Source organism: Truncatella angustata (assembly GCF_020726525.1).
Source record: "Truncatella angustata strain MPI-SDFR-AT-0073 chromosome Unknown BKA67scaffold_2, whole genome shotgun sequence".
NCBI lineage: Eukaryota > Fungi > Ascomycota > Sordariomycetes > Amphisphaeriales > Sporocadaceae > Truncatella > Truncatella angustata.
This window is the reverse complement of record NW_025763382.1, coordinates 2,144,267-2,158,829: the sequence shown is the minus strand read 5'-3', so window position 1 is coordinate 2,158,829 and position 14,563 is coordinate 2,144,267. Positions and strand designations below refer to the sequence as shown.

Genomic DNA, 14,563 nt, shown 5'->3' with positions numbered 1-14,563 from the left:
CGAGTGTCACTGTAACCAGAGCACACTCGTACAAGGCCCGGAACAACTCGCCTTTACCTTGCTCCAGGCTCAAGTTTCACAACATTCTTTAGCCTAGCACACAACTTCCAGACACCCACACGGCAGTCCTGCCGCTTCACTTCAAACTCTATTTCTGGTCCAGATTCGCCTCCGAGATTCGCCAAACGTACACGGAGATTCTCGTGATTCCGATTTACTCGTCGTACGAGCTATTGAGTCTTGACGTGTTTTTGCTCGTCTCAACCCGCTCTCGTTATCCCAGAGCAGACAAGGGGCTTGTGTCAGTGGTAAACTGTTGAGACGCCGCGTTGGAAATCAACCTGTTATTTCCATTCGTTTATTTCTGAATGGAGCAATAGCTTCTCCGGGGCAGATTCGTGGTCGCAGGAACCTCTTGTGTGCCATCTGTCCACCGATCCAAAGGCGTACCGCCAAGTCCTTTGCAGGCTTATTTTTCTCACTTGGAAGCATGGGAAAGTCCAAATCACGAGCCACCTCGCCGACCTATTTGACCCCCTCACACAGGGAAATCACACCACCGTCGTCAGTCCACGGGGACTGGGACGCAGATACCGCCATGTCTCTATCACGACCACATAGTTTGGCAATTCTCCGTACATCATCTCCTGGACTCAGGGTACCGTCTTTGGGCGATATTCTCTCGAATACTGCACCTCCACCATGGACCCTGAGCGCTTTCACAGCTTATCTGTCGCAAAACCATTGTCTAGAGACTCTCGAGTTCTTGACCGAGGCGGAGCGTTACCGTAAAGCATACGAAGCACAGTCTGCGGCGGGATCCGAACAACAGCAATGTGAGGAAGGGAGCCTCTGTTCTTTGTGGCACAGGATCATGCAAGCATATATCATGCCCTATAGCCCGCGAGAGGTCAACCTACCTGCCCCGGTGCGGGACCGCTTACTGGCGCTCGAGTGCTCGAGTTCGACTTGCCCGGATTCACGTGTACCACAGCCGTCAGAGCTGGAGGAGGCCGTGGGTATTATTCATGAGCTGATGACTGACTCACTCTTGTTTCCATTCTTGCAATCTGTTGCGTCTCACGGCATGGATTCAAACCACGACGAATCTACGGCTGGTGAGCGAAAGAGCAGGTCGAGGTTGCGAATTCCCAAGGATCTCATGGCGTCATCTGAGGAGAGCTCGCAATCACCAAAGACGAGTTTTCTTCCGCTGTTCCTTGGTCGTAGCAGTGTTGTAGCTCAAAGGTCCAATTCAGGGTCTGGTTCAGATCACACGGAAGTTGAATTGGTCACAGACGACAGCAGCAGTCCAAACACAACTCCTGGAGCCGAGCCCATGACCCCTCCGACGACACCGCCCACTTCAGAATTTACCTTTCATCCATCCCCAAATACCTTGCAAAAGGCGATATCGGGAAACAGTTGGAAAAGAATGGGTGCGAGATTGGGATTGGGCCGAAAAAACCACTCTATTCGCCGTTCTCAGCCCACTAATGTACCAACATCGAGCGCCGTCCCTGAGCCACTATCTTCTACCCGCTCGGGGCCAGCAGCCTTATAGGAATTACAGGTCACACCACTACAAGAAATCACTAGCACAGACGCTTCCCACGTAAACGACGAGCCTCGGGAGTCCCCGAGGTTCTCCTGGGATGATCCACATCCAGGCCAGAAGATCCCGATTCAGATTGGGATTGCTTCTGGAATCTGTGGATACCAGACAGTTAGTGGCATTTCAACGGGTGGTGTGGCCGCAAAAGGCGTGGGCACTTATCATAATTTTTCAAGGCCCTTGGTGCGCAAGAATCCCCGGACGAGACATCGCAATACCATACCGAAGCCCGTCAAAGTTCCAGCAAATGTTCCCGAATACTCCGAGAGCAAGAGTGCTCCGCTGTGTGTACCTCACTCCATCGATTATCTGATACCGAGTTCTCCCATGCGTGTTCCCGTTCTCCCAACAGCGGGATCCTTAAGACCTGCACCAATGGAAGTCGACGCGGATGCAGAAACCGAGGTTAGCATACGGCTTGATGGCGCGGATCGAGACGAGGCCAACGCATTGGACCTATCACCATCGTTGTCCGATCTTTCCTGCTTTCTAGGTGACTCTGTTTTGGGAGAGGACTACGACGGTTCTTCCATCACAGTCGTGGACTCTGAGGCTTACAGCCACATGCAGTCGACGGAGGACCTTTACGGCTGGGAATCGGAGCTGGACCGTAAGGTCAGATGTGGCATCAAAAACACCAACGTGTGCACTTGCGATGAGTTTGAATACCGAAGAGCTAACGGGACTAAACGGGGCTTACTTCACCGAGTTCTCAATTCCGGACGTCGACCATTGTAACGGAGCTGACAAGGTTTCATTCGTTTCATTATAGGAGCACAAATGAGGCCAAGGGAGACACAATTTTTAGGACGCACACGTTGGCGTCGAATCTAGACATTCCGGACAACCACAGTCTGGACGAAATACTCACAAGCATCAACTACGATAGATGAGGTCATTTTCGAATTTTTGGCGAGGCGTTTGAGATATCACGGTACGGAGTTATGTTTGAAGTCTGAATTTCTGGATATGGATATCCCCATTCCCACTCACTCTGGGAATTAGCATCTCTGTACACGTGACGAGCATTTTTACATGATATCGGCCCTGGGGCACTCAAAATTTCGCATTGTTAGGAGTTGGGTGGGCAAGGGAAAACACATAAGAGCATTTCGAACGGAGTTGGAATGGCATTTGCCCATGGGCATGAAGGGAGCTGCGGCTGGTGAATGGTCACGATGCATTTTTGGAGCATGTAGAAGGTCTGGACAGATCATGATCATCGTACGATGTATATGAGCGAAGCGTAACAGCGTTGTTTGTCTTGTAATGTCTTTATCAGATTCCCATCTGTATCCAGGTCTATCAAACACTACTACATTGTGACTCTTGCCAAAATAATTGCTTTCTTCGGCTTGAATTTGTTTGGATTATGGCTTGATCAAGATTTGGCTGCATGGATCGTGATGCCTACGGACGACGACAATGCTGTTATCCTTGAGTAGCTCTGTTCATCACAGTCGGCACTATGACGATATCTGCCACGGCCGCACAATGCCATCATCTCCGGTAGTGACCAACATCTCCTCTATGCCTTTCCTATGTGGCGGACACGCTGCGTCGTAACGTTTGCACCATGCGACGTGGTTGATCTCGTAGGGCCCATGAGCGTTTGATGTTGTGGCCACGATGCGCCATGCCTTTGACCCCTCGGCGCCCCCCGACCCTCCGCCGAGAGTGTTGCCGTTTGTCATGTGAACATCACCGTCGAGCTCAGCGGCAGCCTCTGCAGTCGTAGCATGAGCTTCGCCACCGGGCACATTGCGGTCTTCGCGGTACACGGCCAGAATGCCATCGCTGCCCGTGCTGGCCACCAGACCTGAGTCGGCGCTCCAGGACACGGAATAAATGTCCCTCGTGTGCGCCTTGGGTAAGACGGCAGTGCAAGACCAATCCTCCTTGAGCGACCTCCTCATGGTATTTGGTATACCTCCGAGCCCGCCCCATGCATGCTGCGGCCTGTCCTGCTCGTCATGCTCGTCGCTCTCCTCGTTCAAGGTCCACACCCGGATGCTGCGATCGGCACTCCAGGTCATGAGGCGTGGGAACCGTCCGTCCCTGGGCTTCTGCTCCCACTGCACGCCCCAGACGGTGCCCTCGTGGCCCTCCAGCACCGCGACGCACACCCACTCGCCGTCGCCGTCCTCGCGCCATATTCGCACCGTGTCGTCGTAGCTCGCGCTGGCCAGCACGTCGGAGCTGTACCTGCCGCGGCCGCCGCGGTTCGTCTCGGGGCACCAGGCGACGGCCTTGACGTCGCCCTCGTGCTCGTTGAGCACGGCCACCGTCTCCCACTCGTCGTCGGCCTCGGTGGCGCCCACGTCCTCCCAGATCCAGACGCTCTTGTCCCGGCTGCAGGTGGCCAGGTACTGCCCCGTGGGGGAGAAGACGACCGACTTGACCTCCGAGTCGTGGCCCTCGAGCACCAGCGTGAACTCCCAGTCCTTGTCCCCCTCGTCGCCGTCATCCGAGCCCGCGGGGCGCGAGGCCGTGACCTCGGTCTCGAGAGCTGGGCCCGAGTCCGAGGGTCCCTCCCACCGCCACAGGCCGGCTGTGGAGTCGAAGCTGCCGGTCACGAGACACAGCTTCTGCGGGCCCAGGTTCGGTTTCCACGCGACAGACCGCACGGAGCGGGTGTGGCCGCCGGTGAGGGTGCTGTGCGAGGTGAGGGTCGAGAGGGAGAAGACGGTGACGGCTTTTTCGTGCGCCGTCGCGATCAGCGGGAGGGTCGGGTGCGGTATCGAGGTCCATGCGCGCTCGTACAGGTCGGGCTTGAAGGGCGGCAGGGCTGCCAGCGTGAGGCGCGAGGAGGGTGCTGTGTTCTCCGGATCGGTGGTCGCCATGGCTATGAGTGTGCGGGGTTGCCGCAGGGTGTGGGTACGGATGCGCGGGTGTGCGGGTGTGCGGGTGTGCGGGCGCACGGGATGACGGGCGGTTCAGCTGCTACGAGACGGTTCTGGGGGCTATGGGATGAGAGAGGCTATGATGATTCGAGATTGCCAATGCCAGATGTGTAAAACATCTACCAGAGAACGCAGCGGTGCGATTGTCGCAATCGGATCTCCAAAATGGCGGGACACCGTGAGCGATAAGCTATTTTCTCTCCCTTATCGCCCTGCATCGGACTGACGTATGCGGGGCATTGAAATGGTGTCTCCCCCCGGCCACTTCAGAGCATCCATGTACATAGAGTATATAATTACAAGGAATGCAGTTGCCCATCGAATTTCGAATCCATGTGACAAGGCTCGGTGTTTGTAGGCAAGCAAACGGTCGGGAAGCCTCACCCTAGCATCAATGCATTCAGTCAACGTTGTCCCCCATCTGTTAGTATATCGTGGCATGACGGCTAATTACAGCCTAGCTAGCTCTTCCAGAAGTAACCCAAATTTAATTGGTTCAGAGAGCGCCCGGGGAGGAGCAACACATACAAGCCACCCACGAGACGTGACCGACCTGAAGACATTAGGCGGACTTCGTGGTTCTTTTTCGATTTTTACATTTTTCAATCATTTAAATCAAAGAGACCATGCGCCATGGAACAGATTTGGAATAGTGCGTAACTCAAGGCAGCTCGAGATATCATTCGGGTGGTCTGCTGGCGACATCGCAACCGCCATATCGCAGAAGATCGTGGAACCAAAAACCACAATCGTCACATCTGCGCTTAGTATTGAACCATGGGACGCACAGCGGGTCCTTCTTAGATGTACGGAAATTAGGTATGTAGATGTCCTCCGACAGCTTCTATGGAGGTCCTGGAACAAATAGGTCGTCATCTATGCTGTATTATGCCTGGCTGCCCCTGACCTAATACAATTCTGTCTGTGATAGGGAAGAGCTCTTTCAATGCTCCAGATCTTTGAGGAAGCACAACCTAGAAGAGGCCGTCAACGCTTAACCCGGTCCAGGAAATCACACTCTTGTCACGCAGAAGACTGCCCTCCAAAAAAAGAAGAAAAAAAGAAAAAAGAAACAAATCTTAAAATTCAGAACAATCTGGCTAGACAGACAGGACGGCAGAAAATTGCAACACAAAGGAAGTTGCGAGCCTTGAGATAGGAGTAAACGGGGCATTTATTCTTCTACTCCCATCCTAACCAGAAGAGTGTATTAAGTGAACGACGAGTCTGAGAATAGAAAACAGAATACATTTAAACCATTTGTGGAAAGTCGTGCATCCAGGAGGAATCACTCAGCTGAAACGGGGCGGGCGTACTTGAGTCGGACTCTATCCCAAGCATATTTCAGCCATCAGCCAAACACAGCTAGATTTAGCACGCAGAAAGGACAGCCTTGAACGGCTTGCGGCTAGCCAACCATGTAGCTGAAGTAAGGTTGATGTGGAACAAGTGGGCAAAGAGTTCGTTGTCGCCAGGTTTGAAGTTTAGAGGTGTTTTAGACGGCGACACCTAACATGTAAGAGCTTGTCTCTTTGTTTTCTGATGCCTACTCGCTCAGTTTCTTAATCATGTATCCCAAACACACATCGCGCCTGAACCTTAGGCTGCCGGAACTCGACATGTTGGATGGATAGACCGGCGGGCCTGGTCGGCCACCAAGAGCTATCGACAGAGACCAAAAACATCACGTCCAGATTGGATTTATTACTCAGAGAGGGCAGCCGCCCTGTGTGATACTATTGTACGCCAATGCTAACGAAGATGACCTGATTGCTGCTAGTTGTTAGTGGGCGGGACAGCCCACTTGCACGAGACACAAGCACAAAGTAGCATTCACAAAATTCTCATATTGAAGATGTTTTCTCTTGTATTTATCTTTTTGACGCAAGGGCATGGCCTTACAACGATATGCGCTTAGCAATCGTATCGTACAATTAAGAGATGCGGGATGCACACCCCTACGTATGAACACGCAACAGGTAGTCTACGACATGAATCACGAATATGCACAGGAAAGCAGACCTAGTAGGACTGTTTTCTATATGTCTAGTTTACCGATTCCACTCTTTCTCTCCGGTGAGTGAAAGACGGCCTTTAATGCAGAGGCTCGTGCAGACTTTATAGGAAAAGTCACGAATGCGAAAATGACCAAAATTGAGACTCAGAACGCCAAGATCTCGGTATGCACGATAGCAAGAATGATAGCCACCCATCGAATGTGACCCTCCTTGCTGGGTTCTGTCGAACGCCGCCGCCATTTATGGATAATGCAAGAATAAGTCGAGTTGGTAACAGAAACGTACGACTTATTCGTACTGGAAAAGAACGCTAATGGATTCGCCATGGTGTACGCGCCTGATAGCCTCGCCGAAGGCCGGACCAATATCAAGCACCTCGAGCTTGGGGCACATGCGCTTGTGCTCTCCTTGCGGAACGGAATTTGTCACGACGAGCTTGTCGATTGCAGAGGCATTGATGCGGGAGATTGCGTCGCCGCTGAGGACGCCATGAGTGATGAGAGCATACACGGCGGTAGCTCCTTCCTTCTTCAGGAGCTTGGCAGCTCTCGTAATCGTGTTGGAAGTGTCGGCCAAATCATCAACCAAAACACAAACACGATTGGCGACATCTCCCACAAGCATCATGGTGGCATTCTGGCGGTCCGTGATCTTGGTGGGACGACGTTCCTAAATAGACTTAGGGATGGAGCACTTTTATGAAAACGAGCACATTACCTTGTGAATTAGAGCAAAGTCCATGTTCAGACTGTCTGCAATGGCGGTTGCTCTCTTTGCACCACCGGCATCCGGACTGACAACAACGGCATCCTTGTAGTTGGGTATGTTCGATGTGATGTATCGCTTCAGCAGGGGTCTGCCGTAGAGATTGTCCACAGGCACATCGAAGAAGCCTTGGTACTGCGGATCATGCAGGTCAAGTGTGATGATGTGGTCGGCACCAGAGCAGGTCAAGAGATCAGCGACCAAGGTACCAGCCTGTGCAACCCACTGCTTGTAACCAGGCTTCGGTACGAAATTCGGAACAGGCTTCTTCTCGTAGTCGTGTGTTGTAAAGCTTCTCAGCGGGGTCTGAGGAATAGCTGGGGCGGAATCCACGCGCTTGAAGTAGCTGTCACCTGCGTTGCCAGCTGCCGGTGTCCTGCTGTTGCCATTGGTCTCTGCAAGGGTGGACTTGTTGAGCCTCTTGCTGAGCCCGTCGATGCCGTTAGCAAGCCCGGCACTCTTTGGGATCCCGGGAGCGGGCGTAGCCGGGACGCTTTCGAATGTGTATTGTCCATTAGGAAGCGAAGAGGGCTGTTTCGACAGAGGCGCGCCTACCTTGTTATAGGGCAGGTCAGGTTGTCTGGAGTATGGGAACAATGGCAGGACTGCGGTGACTCTTCTGGCGGATCCAGTTTTGCAAGCAGATATCATGATACAAAGATCGACGAAATGGTCGTTGACCTTTCCGCCTCCCGACTGAATGATGTAGACATCCTTGCCGCGCACGGAATCCTGGATCTCACATCGGGTCTCGCCTACAGAGAAACTCGAGAGGATTCTATCGCAGGGGGGAACTCCCAGGATACTGCAAATGCTGTTGACGAGCTCCGGGTGGGAGTTACCACCGAGAACGACAATGTTGCGCACCATATTGTCCGCGTGACGTAGTAACCTGGCTTGCAGACAGATGGTGGGGTCCTCGGGAGATAACTGATACGACACGACACGCGGGGAGCGCAGAGCAGAGCAGGGCAGAGCAGAAGCCCTCAAGTTCTGTTGATGGAATAGGTGTATGCGCTCTTGCCTTGTCTTGATCTCAGCCAAGCACGTTCGTCTAGAAGCTGAACGGGACTTCCAGAGTGAAGTTCGCCAGGTTGTAGAAAAGTGAGGATATTACTGACCGGTCGCGGAGGTTCGACGGCACAAATGAAGCCGAGGGTAGCTTTTCGAGACTGAGACCTTGGGATCGGGGGAGGAGCAGTACTTTGCCGGCGAAAAGCGAGCTGGAGGCAGGCAGCGGATGCAGTCAGAACTGTGTAGTGTGTTCGCTGCTCAGGCTCGTGCTCGTTCTCGTGGGGTAGAGTGAGGAAAATTATGGGGGCAGATTGTTAAAGAAAAGCCATGACTTCTATTCCAGAGCCCTGGTCTATAAGATATTTGGGAGAGTCTTGGGGGATGTGAGGTACGGATCGAGATAAAAAAAGATTTCTCCCGGCAGCGGGCGTCCAAGTCAATTGAGGTACTGCACCTTAGTGCTAACTTAGGTGCTGTTGGTTCGTCTCCAAGCTCTCCAATCTGACTCTTTTTTTTTTTTTTTCCCTTCGCTCTTTTCCTCCTCACAGCAAGTCGACTGTGGAGAAAAGATTTTTTGTCTCGCTTAGTGGGGTAGGGGAGGCTTGTGGAACAGTAAGAGAGAGGGGTCAAATTGCCTAAACCTCACTGACAAGCACGGAATTGACGAATGCCAGCCCCTGGATCTGCCATTCGAAGTGGTGCACAGGCAATGATGCAATGCCCTACCTGCGCGTATTAGGTACCTACAGTACATAACTAGGTACTCATCCGAGTATGCCACCTGAATGCAGCCAACAATAACAGCAATTAGTCCCGTGGTTCAACGAATTGTATTACTAGACTAGTAGGAAGCATCTGACTGGTGTCAGAAATGCACCAAACAATGAAAACAAAAAATCCTCCTCTTGAGAGCTCGTGGCCTCTTTGAACACTCTATTTTACATACATATATGATAGAGCTTAAAACTGTGTACCCAGACCGGTTGCTTTCACATGTAAGTCAAAACGTTAGCTTCAGGTTGAAATTCATGCTCGCTCGAGGCCTGGCCCTGAAAAATCCAAAATCCATTTTTGAGCCCTGGAGATCCAGCAAACCCCAAGCAAGAAACCCCACTACACTGCTACAATCTGACAAGTAAGTTACTATGAGCCATGAGTCAACCACTTGTGGCCAATCCATATCAAATGCAAATTCGGCGCTCGGCCTCCCTGCCCTATGAGTAAGGAATTGCTTGAATGGAGGCAGCCGGCAGGCCTCACCGCAGCTTTGTCTTTCATTCCAGCAAGAATTTCGGTTTGCCACACGAGGCTGTTGTTAGCTTCTGCGACTGGGTTACAAAGCTGCACCAGTCCCTGCTTGTGTTACAGTTATTATCACCGCAGCGCAATCTCGAGAGCTAGTACCAAGGGAGAATTTGCTAAGCCATATACCGCCCAAGCCACTACTACCTACACCACCATCAACACAAGGGAAATCTCGGAACAGGTTACCGCTCTTTATCCTAGACGTCCTAATTAAGCACCAATCTCATATTCTCGATCGCAATGAAGGTATTGGAAGCGCAATCAGCCGTTTTGACCAACGTGGAGGTCTACCAATTCCTGCAAAACCAGGCAAAGCAATATCAAGAACAAAAGCGGAGGGGCCCGGGCAACTTAGAGACATTGCGCAGAGAGGTGAGCAACCATGCCCTGGGTTTCTGCTACAAAATAACCATATCTTTGTTTAGCTGCTTCAATACTTTGAAACACATCCAGGACCCTTGAGTCAAAAGCCAAGCACATATGATGAGCAATCAATCACAAAACTGCTGGAGAAACTGAGACCTTACGATATTACAAAGGGTGAGATGATCATGATCCTCAATGTTCGCCCGACAAATCCCGTGGCCCTCAACACGGTAATTGAGGATATGGAAGTCAGATTCGGAGAGACGGAGCAAGAAAACATTTCCGCCGGCATTGCAGAAGTGCTTGGTCAGTTTCCCGAGGATGAAGCAGCCGAGGAGGACGTGATGGAGACGACCGAAGACCAGTGAGGACCGGAAAGCTCCCGAAGGATACTCCAAACTCGAATTCATGAGGCGAAGAAGAAGAAAAAGCTTCCCCTCCGATAGCTAGTGAGATTTTGGCTTGATTACATGGCAACACAGCCACCCTCGCTCTGCCCGCCAACAGCCGTGGTGGTTTTCATGGCTGTGCTGAATATCTCCTCGAAGGCTAGTTTAAACAGCTCACCAGTCACAGCTGAACATTCAGCATACTTGTCGGCCCTCATCTCCTGACTCACTTTATACGCCTCTTGTGGGTAAATAATTCCGTTGGGGTCCTGCTCAGATCTCAAGTCCCGCTTGAGACCTAGTATCACGATAGGCAGTTGGTCCTCGTGTTGGAAGGTTGAGCGGACCTCGTTAATCCACTGCGAAAGTATTAGCTGGAGGGGACCGGGGATGTTCATCAGCGATTACTGACAATTCTTTGCATATTGATCAGGGTCAGCCTTTGACTGATATCATAACAAATAATCACCAGATCTGGTTTGAGCAGGCGCCAGCTCTCAGGACTAGATGTGTCATAAAACTCAAGTCGATATCCTCCTTTCTTATTTCTTGCTTCAAAAACGAATGGCTGATCCATGTCACGTAATAAGTGGATGTCGGTTCTCCCCTCAAGCTCTGTGCTTCCTTTACTCATGCGACTTCAGTGAGGTATATGGTTAGACCACACATGAACGGGGATTGAAACAAAGCGTTGACGTACGCTAGAAACGTAGACTTTCCAACCTTCTCATCGCCCAATAGCAATATCTTGATGGGCAGTAACTCCGCCATATTCTTTGAGAAATAAAATTATTCAGTTACAGCGTCCTGCAGCATTGTTGGGCCGTTGAAATGTTTGAATCGCCAGGAGGAGTTGTTCAGCTTATCGGTGCTGGCAATTATTAATATGTAACGCAAGTACTTACCGCGCCTAGGTTTTTGCGGGGCGGACTAGAGCAGTTGTGTAGAAGCGCCACACACTGCACGATTTTGTTGTGCAGTATTTCACAGTAGTATAAGACTGAGTCGCCGAAACAGTTCCGGGGAAACTCTTTCCTGAATAGCATGTATGAAGGTACTCAATAATCACACTGGTCGCTTTGGGCTGTTGGGATTCCTTCCGCCCGGTGTTCGCTTACACAACGCGACAAAACTTTGCCAGAATCGCTTCATTGCAACCCAATCACAAGCGCAACCCAAGGGGCTGCAGGTCAAGCCCCTGAATATGGACAGGAAACCAGATTATCTGAGATGGACCAAGGAGGCCCTGATCAAACGTGTTCATGAACTCGAGGCAGAGCGCATCAAAACCTCTGCTTCTGCTTCAGCATCGGCTGATGTTGCTGCTGCTGTTACCTCGTCGGCTCCTTCTCAGGCATCCCAGTCGCGAGAAGCACCGTCAGGCGCAGCGTCCGGCGACCGCGCGCTGAAGCCCAGAAAGAGGAACACGGACAAGAAGATTGACCCCTCCAAGTACACAACCCGTCTTGTTGCCTTCAAGCTTGCATACATTGGCAAGAATTATGGCGGCTTCGAGTTTCAGGCCAGCTCGTCGCTCTCGACCATTGAAGAGGAGCTCTGGAAAGTGCTCGTCAAGAGCTGTCTTATCATGCCGAAGGACCCGGGGGAGGTCCGCTGGGAGGACTGGGAGTATAGCAAGTGCGGGCGCACAGATCGTGGCGTGAGTGCTTTCGGACAGGTCATTGGCATTAGGGTGAGGAGTAATCGGCCGCTGCCGAAGGAGAAGGAAGAGAATGCAGCTTCAGAAGACGTGGAGATGAAAGGCACTGTTGCATCAGCCGCAGAGGGAAGCGACGCCACGAAAGGAGAAGCACCTGCGGATGGGATGCCCGAAGCAGAGAAGCCATTCGATGACTTCAAGGACGAGATTCAGTACTGCAAGCTCCTGAACCGTCTGTTGCCCTCAGATATCAGGGTACTGGCCTGGTGCCCGACTGTCCCGGCACAATTTTCAGCTCGTCATGACTGCAAAGAAAGGCAATATCGATATTTCTTCACGCAGCCGGCTTACTCGCCTATTCCAAAGAGCCTTGAGCACCCCGAGGCGACGCCGAAGATCAAAGATGGCTGGCTTGACATCGAAGCTATGCGGGAAGCGGCCAAGAAATTTGAGGGCGCCCACGACTTTCGTAATTTCTGCAAAATCGATCCGAGCAAGCTGATCAAGAACTTTGAGCGGAGGATCTTCGAGTGCGATATTGTCGAGGTGAAAGATTCGGAAACAGCGCTGCCATACCTGAGCCGGCAGGAGTTCCAGCCTACGCCCACCGGGACCGACATGGCGGAGGAGACAAAATGTCCCAAGGTCTACTATTTCCACGTCCGGGGCTCAGCCTTCTTGTGGCACCAGATCCGGTGCATGGTAGCTGTGATCTTCATGGTGGGGCAAGGGTTGGAAAAGCCCGAGATCGTGGACCAGCTACTCGACTTCAAGGCACAGCCGAGAAGGCCGAACTACGTGCTGGCAAACGAGCACCCGTTGGTCCTGTGGGACTGCATATTCCCCAAGGAGGGCGACGCAGAGCGGAAAGACGCCATTGACTGGGTATGGCTGGGCGAGGACAACCCATTGAATAAGCATGGAGCGTTCGGACTTGTGGACGACATGTGGGAGTTCTGGCGAGAGAGAAAGATGGACGAGATACTGTCTGGCCAGCTCCTGGATATCGTGGCTGGGCTAGCAGACATCAACAAGAGGCTGGACCCCAGGGCGCCGCCGCACGTAGCTCTCAGCCAGAGGACCTTCGAGGGCGGTAACAGGGAGCGCCTGGTGGGCAAATACCGGCCCATGTCACAGAAGTCTACCCTGCCGTCGCCGGAAGAGACATATGACCGGGAGGCCAAGCGAAAGGGGTACAGAAACGCTGACCACTGGCGGGAAGAACGAAAGAAACCAAAGTTTACCAAGAAAGACGACGTAAGCGAACAGTCGGGGTGACAAAAAGAAAAGAAAAGAAACCAAGGACGTCAGGGCCCTTGTCATTAAAAGATAGTATAGATAGAAGATGTGCCCATAGTCCGCGCGCAGCAATTAAATCGTGGATGTATTCATCTAATCCCGGGTATCATATTCCAAAACTCCTAGTATGCATTTTCTTATCGCTTTCTTTCTTTTCTTTCGAGATACGACCTCACAACGTATTTGATTTCCCATTCCTCCCCATGTTCCTCTGCCGCGCCTCAAACAAGCAGCCCCTGACGCCCCTCCAGACCTTCTCCACGACGTCCCGTCTCGGCAGCAGCTTCGGGAACACGACGACGACCTCCTCCTCGCCCTCGACGACGACCACGAGGTAGTACCTAACCTCAAACCCGCGGAACGCCTCGTTGATCAGCACGTCCTGGATCTTCTCCGTGGGGATGAACCGCGTGGCGGGCCCGCCCAGTATCGTCGCGCCCGAGCTCGAGGTCTGGATGCCGAGCCCCCTCAGCACCAGCAGGGACTCCCTGGCGTGGATGCGCTGGACGGTCGCGTACAGGAGGAACAGGCTGGCGGGGAGCAGCGCCCAGAAGGGCGTTGCGGAGGCCAGGCGGCCGGCGAAGCGGCCGGGCGGCGACGTAAGGGATAGGTGGAACAGGTACAGAACGAAGTCGAGGGACACGGCCTCAGAGGGACGGACGGGGGCGGTGGCCGGGGAGGCGGTGGTGTAGGGCGAGAGCGTCCATTTTGCGTAGAGGAGGAGCAGGAGCAGGAGGCCTAGGAGCAGGCGCGCGGTGTTCACGACGGCAAGGAGGAGGCGGAGCGGGAGCGTCTGTGGCGGGAGCGTCGAGACGGTGAACTCGGTGGTCGTTGGCGAGGGGCGCCGGATGTGTAGGCGTGGTGCTGTTGTGAGCATCTTTGGCGGAGAGACTGCTGCAGCCCCCTTCTCTCTCAAGGCCAACTGATTGCAGGGTTTCCCCGGTATTGCCGATTTCGAGTGTCCTATGCCGGGAACGGTATCATGAGCGTCTGGCGAAGTGTTTGGGAAGCATCTTGAGTTGCGCAAAGAACAACCGGGGTTACACCAGAGCTTGAAAGTGATTACTATAGCGTGCACGAGTAGTCAGTCCCTCCCCCAAAAAGCGCGATGCTTATTGCCTATTGTATGCAGTCATGATTTCGGCGGGCAAATCTTCGGATGAAATTCGGCAACGACCCGCTGTAGTGCTCTTAGTTTAGATTTAAGCCAATTTCTTTCGACTGTAATG

General features: G+C 52.7%; 7 protein-coding genes across 7 annotated transcripts; 3 read left to right on the top strand and 4 right to left on the bottom strand.

Annotated features, from left to right (window-relative positions):
- The first annotated feature begins 218 nt into the window (after nucleotides 1-218).
- On the top strand, nucleotides 219-1,753 carry BKA67DRAFT_171066 (RGS domain-containing protein). The gene has a single exon (XM_046095224.1). The coding sequence runs from the start codon at nucleotides 491-493 to the stop codon at nucleotides 1,562-1,564; it is 1,074 nt and encodes a 357-aa protein (XP_045961075.1). The 5' UTR covers nucleotides 219-490; the 3' UTR covers nucleotides 1,565-1,753.
- Nucleotides 1,754-3,081: 1,328 nt separating this feature from the next.
- BKA67DRAFT_532087 (WD repeat domain-containing protein) lies at nucleotides 3,082-4,458 on the bottom strand (the record flags this gene model as incomplete). Its single annotated transcript, XM_046099481.1, has 1 exon — nucleotides 3,082-4,458. The coding sequence occupies one exon, from the start codon at nucleotides 4,456-4,458 to the stop codon at nucleotides 3,082-3,084; it is 1,377 nt and encodes a 458-aa protein (XP_045961074.1).
- Nucleotides 4,459-6,824: 2,366 nt separating this feature from the next.
- Nucleotides 6,825-8,171, bottom strand: BKA67DRAFT_655145 (ribose-phosphate pyrophosphokinase 4; the record flags this gene model as incomplete). Its single annotated transcript, XM_046106696.1, has 2 exons — nucleotides 6,825-7,205; nucleotides 7,254-8,171. The coding sequence occupies 2 exons, from the start codon at nucleotides 8,169-8,171 to the stop codon at nucleotides 6,825-6,827; spliced, it is 1,299 nt and encodes a 432-aa protein (XP_045961073.1).
- A 1,486-nt stretch (nucleotides 8,172-9,657) lies between these two features.
- Nucleotides 9,658-10,403, top strand: BKA67DRAFT_171228 (RNA polymerase Rpb4-domain-containing protein). The gene is made up of 2 exons (XM_046095225.1): nucleotides 9,658-9,992; nucleotides 10,046-10,403. Exons 1-2 carry the CDS (start codon nucleotides 9,861-9,863, stop codon nucleotides 10,352-10,354), a joined length of 441 nt encoding a protein of 146 aa, XP_045961072.1. The 5' UTR covers nucleotides 9,658-9,860; the 3' UTR covers nucleotides 10,355-10,403.
- A 49-nt stretch (nucleotides 10,404-10,452) lies between these two features.
- Nucleotides 10,453-11,146, bottom strand: BKA67DRAFT_655143 (P-loop containing nucleoside triphosphate hydrolase protein; the record flags this gene model as incomplete). Its single annotated transcript, XM_046106695.1, has 3 exons — nucleotides 10,453-10,734; nucleotides 10,788-11,013; nucleotides 11,076-11,146. The coding sequence occupies 3 exons, from the start codon at nucleotides 11,144-11,146 to the stop codon at nucleotides 10,453-10,455; spliced, it is 579 nt and encodes a 192-aa protein (XP_045961071.1).
- A 433-nt stretch (nucleotides 11,147-11,579) lies between these two features.
- BKA67DRAFT_514040 (pseudouridine synthase) lies at nucleotides 11,580-13,313 on the top strand (the record flags this gene model as incomplete). The annotated part of the gene is made up of 2 exons (XM_046097621.1): nucleotides 11,580-12,125; nucleotides 12,237-13,313. The coding sequence occupies 2 exons, from the start codon at nucleotides 11,580-11,582 to the stop codon at nucleotides 13,311-13,313; spliced, it is 1,623 nt and encodes a 540-aa protein (XP_045961070.1).
- A 67-nt stretch (nucleotides 13,314-13,380) lies between these two features.
- On the bottom strand, nucleotides 13,381-14,420 carry BKA67DRAFT_553335 (phosphatidylinositol N-acetylglucosaminyltransferase). Its single transcript, XM_046101902.1, has one exon. It carries the CDS (start codon nucleotides 14,209-14,211, stop codon nucleotides 13,507-13,509), a length of 705 nt encoding a protein of 234 aa, XP_045961069.1. The 5' UTR covers nucleotides 14,212-14,420; the 3' UTR covers nucleotides 13,381-13,506.
- Between the last annotated feature and the right edge of the window lie 143 nt (nucleotides 14,421-14,563).

Excerpts from the sequence above, each read along its gene's own strand:
- BKA67DRAFT_171066 (XM_046095224.1), top strand. The coding sequence starts at position 491 with ATGGGAAAGTCCAAATCACGAGCCACCTCGCCGACCTATTTGACCCCC.
- BKA67DRAFT_171228 (XM_046095225.1), top strand. The coding sequence starts at position 9,861 with ATGAAGGTATTGGAAGCGCAATCAGCCGTTTTGACCAACGTGGAGGTC. Across the intron at positions 9,993-10,045 it reads TAGAGACATTGCGCAGAGAG|CTGCTTCAATACTTTGAAAC; the intron begins GTGAGCAACCAT and ends ATCTTTGTTTAG.
- BKA67DRAFT_553335 (XM_046101902.1), bottom strand. The coding sequence starts at position 14,211 with ATGCTCACAACAGCACCACGCCTACACATCCGGCGCCCCTCGCCAACG.